At 39.7% G+C, this 16,263-nt stretch overlaps 1 protein-coding gene and 1 pseudogene across 1 annotated transcript in view; both read right to left on the bottom strand.

Annotated features, from left to right (window-relative positions):
• LOC134205477 (uncharacterized) overlaps window positions 1-11,561 on the bottom strand; it is a 128,451-nt gene extending 116,890 nt beyond the window's left edge. Inside the window, exon 1 of the mRNA XM_062680752.1 lies at window positions 11,451-11,561. Within this exon, the coding sequence (XP_062536736.1) occupies window positions 11,451-11,520 (70 nt within the window). The 5' untranslated portion in view covers window positions 11,521-11,561. The remainder of the gene's footprint in view (window positions 1-11,450) is intronic.
• LOC134205479 (cystathionine gamma-lyase-like) overlaps window positions 1-16,263 on the bottom strand; it is a 203,593-nt pseudogene that overhangs the window by 157,805 nt on the left and 29,525 nt on the right.

Here is a 16,263-nt window from a genome sequence, read left to right on the forward strand (position 1 = left end):
GACATAATTATGCATTTTGATTTGAGTCACAATTGGAAAGAGATCATTTTCTGACGATTATTTCCACATATTTTTCATTACAGCACACCACTCTATGCTATAATCAAGATATGCCATAATGCATGGAGTCTCTTGAAAAACTAAGCAAACACGAGGCTTTTAAGATAATCAGCTCCGATACAGATCATGCAGTTAGAAACACGATTGACCGCTCTGCACAGCATTACGTAGCAATTGAAACGTACCGCTACAGAGATTCCCACAATAGTAAAATAAACTATATATCCAAGTCAAACACTAATCCATATTTCAGCTATCAAAATACCAAACCGCAAGTGGATAAACTAAACTGTTTTTATTTTGCACGGTGCTTCAGGTGAGACTGGTGCGCATCCTCCACCCATATCGGGATGAATTGATATTGAGCAAAAGCTTGGTACTTGTTACGAGCTTTATGAGCACGATATATGGTTATTGCGGAAACATGGCATAGCATATTAATCGTTTCGATAGATAAATAGGGTGATCGTTTCGGTCTCATTGTTGTGACCATAATCTCGATTGGGAGGAGGCAGTCGCCATCGATGTCTGTCTGTCCACTGCAAAGGCTCATGCCATTATCGTTCACGCACTGTTCAAGCAACATATTATTGGAGGCGGAGGATCTCGGGTATTTGGTAATACGAAAAATAAAAACTAAGGTGATGGCATATTTTATTCGTCTCGAATGGACGCTTGTCGAATATCAAATCGCCGGTTCGATTCACATCGCATATAAAACCTTATTCAGGTGGAGGGAGCAACGCTTTAATTGTATTGAATTACGATGCGATACGGTTGGCGATGACAAGTGCTGTCGAAACTTTCGTACATGTTCGTTGGATAGTAATCGTTGTAAAACTGTTTGTAATTAGACAAAATTAATCTATAAGTAGTTGTGTTTTCGAACTTAACGACAAATGATCACTGATCACGACAAAAATCCACCGAAATTTCTCAAATAGTTTTGAATTCAATAATTCATTCTTCATTTGTCATTCCATTCGTAAATCGAATCGTAAATCGCCCAAAACAAACTTTCCAAAACCTAAACATTGCCGACCTTGTTCCTACAAGCGTTTTCTAGGGCACACCCACCCAATTTATATTCGGTCAAAGAAATTCATGTTTTATTTGCTGTTGATGATTATTGATTATTGTCCGATGATGCATTATGGAGACTTAGCCAAATAGCTGACGATCCTACTTTCTATGGGCTTAATCTTCTTGACATGAATATAGTTACTTGATACAAAGGCTTGTAACGTTTACAACATCAAACGTGTTGCTAAAACATCGAACAAAAACGTTTGGAAGCTCAAGATCAGGCCATCAGAGCCAATTTTCTATTATTTGTTTTGACATTGAGAAAGTGTAGTCATAAATCGTTGAAATATTTAGACAACAGCTCTTAAAGTGGCCAGATAGCACATATTAATCCTTATGTTAAAGAACTGTAAAGGCATAAGGGACGTGCTATAATATGATTTAGTTGGCTGGCTTACGATAGCCGGGTGGTAACCTCGGAATAGTGGCGAGCGTGAAGCAGCAGCATAAGAAGTCAAAGAATGCCGGGCGGGCGGCCACCTCTCCACTAATGACCGAACGATGCGCAAGTTCGAACTGCATGGGGAGGCTCACTTGTTTGCGACATGTCGCTCGTTAGTCCGATCGTCAACGCTTCCGAGCAAATCGATGTCAATTAAAACGAAAAACAATTATCTTTTCTCACCTTTTTAAAACTTGTGCAACACATGCATGCATGCATGCTATCGGCTAACCACTATTGCATTTATTATTATTTTTGGGCTCGTAGGGGGAATCGGTTTAGAATCGTCGGGCAAAACAGATGACTGACTTTTTTGTTTAATGTTATTAAATAAGTCTCAAAACCAATAGCAACTGACGCTAAAACATGTGTCTAGATTAAATATAAAAACAAAAAATCTTTGCTTGTTTTCTGACATTTTTCCAGATGCTTTTCCTCAGTAAAAAGCTAACCCCTCTCTTCAGTAGGGGAAGGTGGGCAGACATGATCCCCGGGGAGACTTGATCATCCCCTGTTTCATCGAGAACTAAAGTAGTTTTGTTCTAGCGTATTTTGACGTAGGACTACGTCTGTGTTTTCTATATGGGGGTACACTTTACGATTGCGAAAATCGGGGACCGTCACGAAAATATGATAGACTTTAAACTTCAATATCTAAGCCGTTTCTCGATGGATTATCGATTTTTTTGGACCATTCGATCAAGGATGAGTCAACGCTTCTTGGTTTTTATTTGAAAATACTGATTTTTAACTATTTATTATCGATAATTGATAAAAAGTTTGGAAATAGGTCAACCAACCAATCACGTAAGTGCATCACTAGCACAGACATCAAAAATCAATCACTTGCTGGTTTGGATCTAATCCTCAGTTTGAACAAGGTTTCACGCAGAGCAAACGCTGCGGAGCGGACACAGCATCACGGAGGCGCTAATAACATTTTCAAAGGAAATCCATCGCATTGGTGGTGGTGCTCGATGTGTTGCTGCAGATCATTCAACCTCAACGAACCAGCATTTCATATGACTTTCAGTTGACCATAAAAATAGCACTGCGGCGATCCCGCACCGCCAGTGCCGATGCTGAAAATTTATTACAAATTGTGGTGTCAGCTAGTTGAAAAGTAGCATTGGGAAAAGAAAAAAGAAAAATTGGTTCTTCTCAGGACCAACATTTTATGAAAAGAAAGAGTTAATTGCGAAAATGGACTGTTTCGGTGGCATTCGGTTTGGCGTGGTAGGTTGGTTGCTGTTAGTGATTCCATACATTAAATTTTACTGCATCATCTCCCTCCGACGCGCTATCAAATTCGCTATTTACGATTGAGTTTTTCACTTTGAAGAAAGTTTATTTCGGATAGTCGGATCAACCTTCTTTTGTATAAAATGGTGGCTTTTGTATAAAATCAATGAAGACGCCACCTCAGTGGAAACTATCTACAGCAACCACCCATCGGTGAACGTCACTCGGACATACAGATGCCGGAAGATAATGTTTTGTAATATGAAGAAACTTCGTCTTGAGTCAAATTTCTGTTGTCATTCCTCGCAATAATACGCATCTTAGATAAACAACATCTCATAACCAAATTCAGAATCTTGCGAAAAAATTTCATAGGATTCTTAGAATTTGTCATCCTCCGTTGTCTGCGGAATCCCGATCGAAAAGCAGCTTTCTTATATCTAATGAAGTAATTCCATTAGCCCCGCCCCTTCATCAATCGTTATGAGTGCACATTATATTTACACCCATATCAGATCACAAAGGGGCTAGGCTAACGGGCTTAATTTCATGAAATACAAGAAAGCTGCTGTTCGGCGCGCGCGAGCCATTTTAATCTGGATTCCACAGAGAGTGGTTCGACATTCGATGCAGCCGAGCGGACATAGCCGCACGAAGGAGTGGATGGCAGTGTGGCAATGCTGAAAAATTATTTCACCTTTTTTTTTTTTTTATTTTTTCAAGTGGCGGTCGGACAGTTGCAACGCAAGGTGTCGACAAGCGATTGGATGCAGTTAGTTATTGGAATGGGAATTGGGAAAAGAAAATTGGTTCATCTCAGGACCAACATTTTATGAAAAGAAAGAGTTAATTGCGAAAATGGACTGTTTCGGTGGCATCTGGTTTGGCGTGGTAGCTTGGTTGCTGTTAGTGATTCCATCCATTAAAATTTACTGCATCATCTCCCTCCGACGCGCGGAGAGCGGTTGAACAAGATTTTACGCAGAGCGGACGCAGCGGAGCGAACACAGCAGCACGAAGGCGCTCTGTTAGCATTTTCAAAGGAAAATCATCGAATTGGTGGTGGAAGTCTGCGTTGGTGGTCCTCATTCAACCTCAACAAAAAATCAAAATCTTGCGAGGAAATTCCATTTGACTTCTACTGACGCCATCCATTTGAACAAACTCATTGCATCATCTCCCTCCGACGCGCGCTTGTGGTTGTGCTACCAAAGAGCAACTTTCTGTCGTCGCCAAACGATGGTAACCCGGAAAAAATCGATATCATTTCTAATGACTAACGAAACAAAACCAAAGAATCGTTCCAGAAAATTTCACTTTCCGTCGACGACGGCCAAATCGATGAAGACGCCACCTTAGTGGAAAATGTCGTTTAGGTGCCTTAGTTTTTCAAATGGCGCATTATTAAAAACAATAAATCTTTCCAAAATCTTCATTGTCGTTTAAACAGCCGAACAGTCTGTTTTGGCTGGGTAAACAATTTTCCCAACGTTCAAAACCTCTTCTTGGATAAATAGTTTAAGTCCTGAATGAAAAGGACTGTTTGTAATTTATCCTTTAAGTCCCGCTCACTTTGCCACCAGCGCTATAGAAAACGATGCATGTACGCTTCCATCGCGTGCGGAAGTCGAACGTTGCAAATTAATATATTTGTGTTTGGTTTTGCGCCACCACCGATTCTGCTTATTTTTCCTTTATTCCGGACATTTTTGAGCATAATGTCTTCTAGGATTCTGATGATATCCATTGAAAGATAGGCGAGTGGCTTCAGTAGCGATGCGGCCGATGCGTCGTTCCTTTTCCATAGCTGGTTCATCCAACTGGGAGCTACTTTCAGTTTCTTGATTCGGTTGACCTCCGAGCAGTTTGCACAATGCTAATAAATTTACACAAATTATGATGAATACCCTCTATTTCGTATAGCTACGTAGTCCTACGTCACCTTTGCGTACAACCCGATTGGGCTGCACCTATGAGTTTTTTAGTATAGATCTTCTATACAAATCACCTTTATGTGGTGAGTTATTTATGGATTGACAACCTTATTTATTCTGCAGGGCGGTTTGTATGTATTAACCTTCTTATAGATTTTTGTATTGGCCACGCAAAATTTGAACAACTTTTCACAACAATGACCAAATGCTTACCATAAATATGCTTGATGCTCTGTACTGATGAAAATGTCAACATTCCATCAAAGTTTTAGGATATTTGGATTTGAAGTTATTGCCTCAATATGGGGACACTTGATCCCCCATTAGTCACCCATACAAAAATTTGGCGAGAGAATTCAAAAAAATATAAATTTGTTCTCAGCTTTCTAATTTTTTATAGATTGGACAGATTTGATGAAGGGTTGGCAGGAAAAAATATTTATAGAAAGGGGAACAAGTCTCTCCAAATTTTAAAATTGTATGTGCTGTCGAATTCAATAAAAAGAATCGTTCATGTATGCGCACTAGACCTCTTCATGTTTTTAAAAAGTATCAAAAATTCAACCGGTCAGCCCAGAATCACAATTCTTATGCTAAAATAAGTATCCTGTCAAATTTTCAGCTAATTCGGATAAAATTTTAGGGTGACTTTGATTTTACTCCATCTAAACGATTTCATAGTCTCAACTAAGTAAGTTCAACTAATAGGAGGATATTTGAATTTTCTAAATGTCATGGCAAACTGTCAAAACAATGCACTCCAGAGCCACTGGAGCGCGCGCGCTGAAAATACACTGGAGTGTTTTCACTGGAGTGTATTTTCAGCGCGCGCGCTCCTGTGGCTCTGGAGTGCATTTTTTTGACAGTTTGCCATGACATTTAGAAAATCCAAATATCCTTCTATTAGTTGAGACTATAAAATCGTTTAGATGGAGTAAAATCAAAGAGCAGATTTTTTTTGCCTTGAGTGTAGGACAACACTGGGCTCAAGTCGATTTAGTGTTTTTGGGCTATTTTCAATTTTGGAAAAAATCTAACAAAGAGATATAAACTTCGAAAACTATCGCAACAACCTCTATACGGACGCTTTTGGTGTGCTCTACAAGTCTTGTGTACATTGATTCGTTCAGTTCACATTTTGTCCATGTTAAAGTGATTTTCAAAGCTTTTAAGTGCATAAAATACTGTTCCCCCAAACGTCATTGTTCTACAAAATTCTTGAATTTATGACAAATGATTGCTAATTTATTATATTATTATTCCTCTTTTTTCCCTGAAAATTTGAGTAATATAATTGCCAATGTGCGATTTACCGTTAAATTCTTAAAAATCAGAAGCTGAACATTTGTCATAAATTTGCACGCTGAGATTTCTTCAAACAAGTTGTTCAAACAAAGAAGCTTCGATTTCACTTGTTACTACGATGCACTCGATGTTAAAAGCATGCAGACATACAGTGAAATTAACAAAATTTGGAAGTCGTTTGTTGTAAGCATCAAATATCATATGATTTGATTTATGTTTTGTTCGAACAACTTGTTTGAAGAAAACCTAACGTGCAAATTTATGACAAATGTTCAGCTTCTGATTTTTAAGAATTTAACGGTAAATCGCACATTGTCAATTATATTACTCAAATTTTCAGGGAAAAAAGAGGAATAATAATGAAATAAATTAGCAATCATTTGTCATAAATTCAAGAATTTTGTAGAACAACGACATTTGGGGGAAACAGTATTTTTATGCACTTAAAAGCTTGAAAATCACTTTAACATGGACAAAACGTGAACGGAACGAATCGCAATGTTCACAAGACTTGTAGAGCACACCAAAAGCGTCCGTATAGAGGTTGTTGCGATAGTTTTCGACGTTTATATCTCTTGTTAGATTTTTTCCAAAATTGAAAATAGCCCAAAAACACTAAATTGACTTGAGCCACCTCGAAATTTTATCCGAATTAGCTGAAAATTTGACAGTAGACTTATTTTAGCATAAGAATTGTGTTTCTGGGCTGACCGGTTGAATTTTTGATACTTTTTGAAAACATGAAGAGGTCTAATGCGCACAGCAATTAAAAAAAACGCGTATTTTGAAGGAAAATATTTAAAAAATCTGTGGGCACCTTTCTAATTTTATCAAAGTAAGTTCTTGGAGAGGGACCAATTTCCCCCGTATATTGTAAAAGTCTCCCCTAATGAGACGGATCTCATGTTCCGTCCAGCACGGTTTTTCCCTCCGACTTCGCTTCTACGTCTCGATCACAGTGGGTCAGTACGGCCTGTTTCAGATTTCAGAAAGGACATGATAACGTCACCTGCATTTTCTGACTCTCGCTTTCTTCTTGGTTGGGCTTCTCCTCCCCCGGCGACATTTGGGGTGACCGATAAAGGCCACTTCGTCTGGCAAAAGGGTCCACCTTTTTTGCCAGACGCCGCTCCACCATAAACTTTTTTAGGAAAATATTAAGTACTCATCGCAATTGGATCCACCTTGCGGCTGCTGGCGAATCCTCCTGGAGTCTTTATAATCCCATGGTTATTTATCTATACAAGTCCTGCGGCATGGGGGAGGCCATGCGAGAGTTGACACTTGCGTGTTTAGAGCCAGTTCAGCGCTACTCAGGAAGGAACATCTGAGAAGACAAAACTGGGTGACAGAATTGGACAGTGTGCTACAAGGTCCGCCACGGTTTTAGGGGGCGGAATTAAGGTTTCAGGGGACAGCCTTGCCGTTACAGGTATTCACAGTATTACAGTATCCAAAAACAAAGTCAATTGACATGTACATGTACACCATAATCAGGATTTCACTGGCATTAATGATGATGTACCGGTTAGCACTCCCGTTGTCCTTGCGCTTGATAGGGCCTACTTGCAGACATGTACAGCTTGTTGTAGCGATTTAACAGAGCCAACTGCTAAACCCCACAACATCCTAGACAGGCCCCCTGAGTCGAAGTGGCCGTGGGGAGGGGTCGTCAGGGTAGAAATATTGCACAGTCAATGCAGTGAAAAACATGGATTTCAGTATAATCTGCAGTTGCCTTTATCGCCGCCGTGGTAAGTGCGACTAGGTGCAGCCGAAAAATCATTTCCAACACTGACCATTCAATTTCGCATTCAGCCACTCACAAGTCGTTCTGACATGCTGCTCAGTTCGCGCCTTACCGTAGGGGAAGGGGGGGGGGCAATATGCCCTAGCTAAGCAAACACTGCTCTATTGTCTTATTTATAACGCTATTCATGGGTATTTTTACATTATGCATCAGTTAAACAAGAAAGCTAGTTGATGCCATTCAAAAATTGTCAAAAATCTCAATCATATTGATAATATTCACATTTCAAAAAAGTGGTGATATTCTGTTGCCGGAAAACTCATGAGGCAAAACGCCTTTTAGCTGACAGCTCCTAGGGAACAAAGTACCACGCGTCGGCGAATCAGCATTCTAGTATGGATAGTCCGTGGAGACGCAAGTACTTTGTAGGTTATTGCCACTAGGGCGTTTTGCCTCGCCAAAATGTTAGATGTTTCTTCAAAATGTGGAAATTTTCGGTTTTTCCGACCTTCCCATGCACTATTTTGAAACTTTCTTCGCCTATCCTACATAATTTTAGATCAAGTTTTGTTACGGACATCTTAAGGACGGTAAATATGAGGGAAACCACAAAAGGCGTTTTGCATCGGGGGGCGTTTTGGGGCCTCTTCCCCTATGACTGTGAGTGGCCCATTTAAACGCGTGGTGTTTTTTTTTCAATTTGCTGGGTGAATGTGTACATTTTTCTGTGGTAAATTTCATCTTCGCAGCGCAGTGGGTGATGTGAGTTCTGTTGTTTACTTTTCTGCCTCTCCGGGAATGTGAGGTTGATTTCAAAGCAGGAAGAAAATAAAAAAAAATGATATAAAAAAAACATCACCTTCATCCAGTGCTGCCGAATATTTACAACCCTGGGGGTCGTCATGCCTGCGGCCCCAAGTATGAGCATGCCATAAATCGGATGATTAAAAAAATCGTACACTTCAATCCTTTCCACTGTCTCTCCCTTTGAAATAATGAAAAATAAAAATAATTTGTGTTATATGTAGGGGGAATGACGGCTTTGGCAGGTTTTGTTCTATTATTGGCAGGGTTTTTTTTATGACTGACTAGGCTCAAATTTGGCCTAAACATTCTTTGCATATCAACGAATATTGTGGCCAAATTTCATAAAATTTGGTCGACAAAAACCCCCCTGTCAATAATAGAACAAAACCTGCCAAAGCCGTCTTTCCCCCTATTTGAATTTTCCACCTACCATCTTTTAGTCTCTGGGTCAGACACAAAGGTGTAATTGACATGTTACTAATGAAATTCAAATAGCAGGCCATTTTTTATGAAAACCAGCGCTGGTATTTTATTGATTTCCAGAGGCTTAAACCAAAGCAACAAGCGTAATTTTCAAGCAAAAAATTCCAAGAAACAAACTACGCACTACGCTGAAAAGTTATTCGACTAATTACCTCCTTTTGATGGGATTTCTTTTCAGGATGGTTCATTATTTGGTTCGCACGCGTTTCATAATTCGGTTGTAGCTTCAGATTAATTCGATTGTAAATTCACATTAAATAATCAGCGTATCACTCATAAACTCCTTGATGGGTGAAGGTAAAAATAAAGAATTTATGATAGCCTACCGGAATCCAAAACTAATTTCACTCACGTTTTCACAGGCACCCCACTCAATACGGAAGCAACGCACAACTGTCATATTTATTGCTGCGTCGCAGCATGCGTGAAGTGATAAAAATGACAGTTGCTTCCGCATTGCATAGGGTGCCTTTGAAAAAGCCAGTGAAATTAGTTTTTGATTCCGGAAGGCTTTTGCTAAAAGGGGGAGTTTACTAAATGTTCATATCTTCTTCTTCTTCTTATTGGCATTACATCCCCACAAATGTTCACATGCTTCATGTTTTAATTTTTAGATGAAGTGCTCATTAAGCAGTTCAAACATGACCCCTTTTCATTCTATTCTATAGTGGAGATTGAAGGTGGGTTGCATTGATGAATAAAAAGGGAGGGACTAAAATTCATTAAATTTATTTTTAGAAATACAAACTTTTTTATATATTTATGTTTTCCTAATATATTTACGGACCATGTTGAATTCTGGAATAAAATATTACTTTTAATTGCGAATATGGCCTCGCTGTTACAACTTGTCCGCATTTCTATTACGTATTTCTCTTTGCCCTTTGATTTATATGATCATTATGCTTATTTAGCTTGAAAAGTAAACAATGCTATCTTTCGAAAATGACAGTCAGAAGATGCGCTTAGAGTAGTTTTTTGGTCATTTCCGGTCAAATTTATAGCTTCGGTTTCAACTTACCTCGCATTTTAACTTGACCGGTTGTACTTTGCACTCACTATATGTAGCATACCAAAACAGGCATTTCTCGCACGATATAACAATACGGAACTTATTCGGGGATATACCGTTTTGACTCAAATCCTGAACATGACTCACATTCCGAACACTCGCTTGTAAATGGCTATTTCAAGCTCTATCTGGTAAAAGGGTGAATGTCGCAAGAGGGAATTCTCTTCGTCGACTTCCCCTCTTTTAAATAAAAGTGACAAGCAGAAGATTTCTTTGCAGTTTATCACCTCAGAATGCAAGTTCGTATTGTTTTCTGTCGTGCTGAGGTGATAAACCACAAAGAAATCCGCTGCTTGTCACTTTTATTAAAAAAGGGGAAGTCGACGAAGAGAATCCTCTCTTGCGACATTCTCCCTTATTCCAGATAGAGCTTGATTTTAGCTATATTCGTATATTTTTTTCCTTAGGATCATGAATTCGTTTGTCATCTTATTCCTCAGTATGGAAAACCGATAAAAGTTTCAGTAAATGAGCGCTAAAACGCCAGTGTTACGAATATGAGTCATGTTCAGGATTTGAGTCAAAACGGTATAAGTTCTTTTAAAATTCTCCAATTAAGAATAATGCATTTTAACTTATTTTGTACAGTTGTTCGAAAAAGTAATGGTACCCAATGGCAATTGAACGAGAACGAAGTTTTTTTTATCGTAGCTTGTCGATGCTGGTTACTTTCCAGATCCTGTTCCTTTCACACTTGTTTCAGGTTGCGATAAACCTGTTATGATTGTAATACGTTTATGACTCTTGTTTATTATCAAATGAGAGCGAATTCTACAATTCTCGCGCTTAGTTTCATAGGGGCGTAACTGTATTGACATTTTTCCGCGGACAATATCTGGCAATAGACAATAAGCAATATGTTCGCTATGTTGTAAAATCAAAGGCTATATTTTTATACAAAACTATTTATATTCAGAAAATTGTAAATAGTTTTACAAAAATGTGTAATTTCGTAATCAATTGTGGACAAATTTTATAGATAAAATCAGGGCGTGATACTGCTTCGTTTTAAATACTTGGTTATCATCCATATATTTCCAGTGTTGTATTAAAAATCAATTCATATCGACGTTCTGCATTTTTTCAAGGATTGCAATATAACTCCTAGTTTGAGAGAAACACCTGCATCGAAAAAAACCGAAGAGCACTCCATTCAGCGCATGTAACCTTACATGCAAGCGACTCATTTTGGGGTGCTGTCTACAACCTTCGTCACCACTAACTGAACGCTTTCGCCCGCCAACGAACGACATCGACTAGCTTTCTTACCTTCAATCACGCTGAGTTCGGCCAATATCGTGAAACAGCACACCAGCAAAGCTTTTGCCAATAACATCATTTAGGTGGGCTCTAGTCACTGGGGACACCGTGGGACCGAAATCGGTAATACTTCGTTCAGTTACGTATTGCTTTATATCAGTCGCATTATCTCTTATATTGTTCGTAATGTTTGGTTAGCGGCATTGGGCCTGCAAACCTCCTGTTCGGAAGGCCGTCGTGTCAGGGCTGTTGCGTCCACCTAACACCAGGACTTGGGCTTTATGCGCTTGAGCAGCACACGTCGCTTTGGGGGCCTACTTGCGATACATGCAGCTTTTATGGAGGTTTACAGGGCTCACTGTCAAACCCCCCACATTCTGAGCAACCCACAACTCGCAGATGGCCTGGGGAGGGATCGTCAAGCCCTTGGACATAGTCCCTGCTGCCCTGTGTAGGGTTATCACGCCTATCTAGAGTAGGAGGTTGAGGTTCGAGTCCCTCCAAGACACTGTTCTTTTCGCAAATTTCATATCAATTTGACCATTTCGAAACATGTGCTGTGCATATGCACAGCCAAGATATTAACAAAAAATAGAAATGAATAATAAAATAAATGGAATAAAATCTTATTGAAATTTGAAAAATGTTTTGGAAATTCCTGGAATTTTTATTGTCTTTTGAAAATTTCTTTTGAAATATATGTAAACTTTGTATATAATTCGATTACAATTTATTTATTATGAAGCGATTTACATTTCCGTGTCAATATGACCTAAGTCCCTGAATCTGGTTTGTGAGTTTTTCTTAATATCCCAAGAAGGGTAATTCGTCGCCGTATCTCGCCATTTTGACGCTATACGTCTAAGGGAAGACTCAGATACAGGTGTAAAACCAAAATTTCCAAATTCAGAGACCGTCACGAAATTAGGATAGATTTCAAACGCTAATAGCGTCTTTATCTTTCGATGGATTTTCGACATTTGCTTATCAATCGATTCAGAAACTCTCCAGCAATTTGCCAATTCTATTGATACTATGATTATCAACGTTAAACTATTGAAAATTTCATTTATTTTCAAACCCGGTGAAAAATTCAATTCCTTTAAATCCAACGGACATCAGATTGCAGTAAGGTACGGGCCTTTTGATCCACTGCTTCGTTTTTCCTGTGTATAAAAGCCCCGTGTTTCGCGTGCGCGCGTCATTTTCATTCTGGATGTCACGGCGAGCGGACCAGGGCGTCCAGAAGCGGTCCCAGTGACAACGACTGTCTCAGCTGTGGTGGTGCGGATGAAATTTTTCGGTCGGTGGTCGATCGTGGAAGCAGCAGCACATCTTTTCATCCGTGTCCCATCTTCGGCGGATCTGGTAATCGACGGCGTTCGTTGGGCGAATCATCAGATGGCGTCGCGCGCCAGTGGCTGCTAGTCATAAGGCACATAAGTGGAAATTAATCGTTCTTTTCAGGACCATCATTATATTTGAGAGGAAGATTAAGTTGAAATAATTTTCCTAAAGTGCAACCGTTAGGAACTGGAAAATTCTTCGTGAAATTTTCTAGCGTAATTCGGGTTTATGATTTTAGTGATTGGAATGTTGATATTAGACAGAACTTTCTTCATAGAACAAAGCATAATTGTTTGGCATCGTAGCGGAATCATAGCATTAGTGCCGGTCCGAGCATAGGCTGTCATCGGAAAATTGCTACAGCAATTTATTCACTAATGTGGCGTTTGCAACGATTTGGATGTTGTCGGCACAACAGAATTTTCCGCAGACTCTAATTTTGATATTTCCTGTTGATGATTGAAAAGAAATCGGTTCCGAGATGAAAAATTAGGATGATTTCAAACGCTAATAGCGTCTTTATCTTATTTTCGACATTTCCTTATCAATCGATTCGGAAAACCTACAATTTCCAATTATATTGATACTATTATCATTAATGCTTAATTTTATTTCTACAACAAATATGATTTTGAAAAGTATCACCGGCTGTACTCACTCAATCTACATGCTGATACATTTACAGTTACATCAAACAACTGAAAACCGAAATACGCCACTCCGAAATTACGAGGTGACAATGTTAGAAAGAGACGAAGTTAGGAAAACGCCTGAGTACACTGAGAAGATCCTTCAATTACGTAACGCAAAAATTGGGCATTTTCAACCTCCCCTCCCTATGTTACACTTTTTATGAAGCATCTAAAATTATGTATGGGTCGTCACACTTCGCCTCCCCCTCACTCCTCTAAGCGTTACGTAATTTGTGACCTCAAAACCACTTTCATTGATGGTAGCCGATCGTTAGTACTTCTTGTCAAATATCATATCATATCATAGCATATCAAAGAATATTGTGGCCAAATTTCATAAAATTTGTCAAAAAACAACTGACAATAATAGAACAAAACCTGCAAATCCGTCATTCCTCTACATCATACAAGAAAATTTAAACTGAGCGCTGCTAATGTTAATGACGGACCGCACCGACCCACACGCGGAATAAAATTTCCGCCGATGCCGAAATGTACCACGGTCTGCTCTCGCGACATCTCGAACGAAATGGCTCGCGCGCTGAAGAGCTGCTTTCTGTAATCAATAAAGTTGAACCTGTAGCCACGCCCTTTTGATGTGATGGTTACACAATATTTGCAGTCATACCGGACAACAAAGAGGCGGGACTAATGGACCATCTTTATTGATTGTAAAAACTGCTCTCCCGCGCGCGTATTCCAGTTCAAGACAGCAACACATACGGACGTGTTTTTGTTCGCGCATTTTGACGTTAACTACGTCTAAGGGGAAGCCTCGGATACAGTGTGCAAAATGAAATTTCCAAATTGGGACCGTCACGAAATCATGTGAATTTCAAACGGTAATGCGACTTTATCTTTCGACGGATTTTCGAGATTTTGTTATTAACAGATTCGGAAACTTTCCACCAATTTGCTAATTGTATTAAAACTATTGGTTATCAACTTCAAACTATTGAATATTTATTTCTTTCAATCCGGTGAAAAATTCAAAATAATCGATCCCGTTCATAAATCCCCAACACGGACATCAGATTGCAGTAAGGTACGGCCTTTTGATCCATGCTTCTTTTTCCTGTATAAAAAGCCCGTGTTTCGCGTGCGCACGCAATTTTCATTCTGGATTTCATGGAAAGCGGACCAAGGCGTCCAGAAGCGGTCCTAGCGACAGCGCTGTGTGATGCGGATGAAAATTTTTCGTTCGATAGTGGTGGCGGTCGGCAACAGCAGTACATCTTTACATCCGTGTTACAAGCAGCATTTTGGATCTGGAAATTAACGGCGTGCGTAGAGCCGAATTACAGATGGCTGTCGCCCAGTCCTAGTTTTGTTGCTGCTGCATCGGTTGCTGAGCAAATTTTATTCCAAATACATATGGGATATTGGAAAAATCGGTTCTTCTCAGGGCTTCCATTCTATATAAAGAAGATTGAGGCGAGGCGAACTTTTTCAAAGTGCAAATTAACCTTGGAGACGCCATAAAGTTGCCTGGCGTCCATGCAGAATCACGAGCGCGCGTCGGAGGAGATGCTACAAATATGTATTCGCATGGATGGCTTCAGTGGCAGTCAGGTTTAATTCTTTCAAGATTCTTTTGGTTTTGTATTTCCAGCCTATGGCGTGGGTCGTGTGGTCGTTAGTGATTCGAAATATGCATTATTGAATTAATCGATTCTTCTCATGGACACCATTTTAAACATAGGAAGATTGAGGCGAGACGAATTTGTTCAAGTACGACGTCGTAGCAGAATTACGTTGCCGTTCAGGCAGAATAACGAGCGCGTATTGTAGAGAGCTGCTGCTATGTATTCTTGCACTGGCACTAGATTCTTCATTTCACCAAATTGTTTTACGTAGTTTACGTCGGGCGGTCGTGTCTTGTACACAACCCTTATGATTTTTTTAAATCAAAATTTCGATATTCGAATAATGTTTTGAGGTATGCTAGACTAAAATCTGATTAGCCTTTTAAAGGTTTTTTTATTTTTGTTTTAAATTCAACAAATATATTTTAAAAACTTAAACTTTCTCGAGGGCTTGTTTCAGATCCACGATCAGATCTCTCTTCCAAACCAACTAAATTCTGATCAAGTTATCCGTAATGCCCAACTCTGCGCTGCTCTGCCGGTACGGATGCAGCGTCATGACTGAAGCACTTCGGCGAGACTTTCTACCCTCGGAGACTTTCCGCCATGTGAACACTTCCAACGTGCGGGAACACCGTCGATTCTCAGACCACCTTTCAAATAGAATGACATAATGCCACTGTGTCCGGCATTGTCTCTTTGCAAGTTCATGCTGAGGGTGAGATAGTGAACCGTGCAGCACGTTCCACTTTAGGATTGGTTTCAGGTATTTTGCGATGGCCAGGGAGTTGGATTGTGCCTTTCCTGCAATGGCTGCGTCTTCGCTGGTTCCTAGTAGCAATCAGATGGCGATGGAACGATGCCGGCAGCTGTAAAAAATGGCTTTTGTAACATGATTCCTTAATTCGAACATTTCATTAAGCAAAGTAGGAATGAATCTTACCGTTCTGAAGAAATTTGAGCTTCTCATATAGGGCTTCTCATTCATGACTGCAGCTCCCATAGACATCAGTGGCCATTCATATATTTAGTCAAGGAGTACATGACAACGTCTGCGCCCAATTCAAGTGGTCTCTGTAAATGCGACAGAGAATGTTGTCCACCACAACCACAACCTGAAATGTTTTCGATTTTGAATTGTAAGAATTGTGAGAAGTAGAACGAAATTTGCTGCCTTACTCCTGGGTGTTTGTGATA

The sequence above is a fragment of the Armigeres subalbatus genome, chromosome 1 (genome assembly GCF_024139115.2).
Source record: "Armigeres subalbatus isolate Guangzhou_Male chromosome 1, GZ_Asu_2, whole genome shotgun sequence".
Lineage (NCBI taxonomy): Eukaryota > Metazoa > Arthropoda > Insecta > Diptera > Culicidae > Armigeres > Armigeres subalbatus.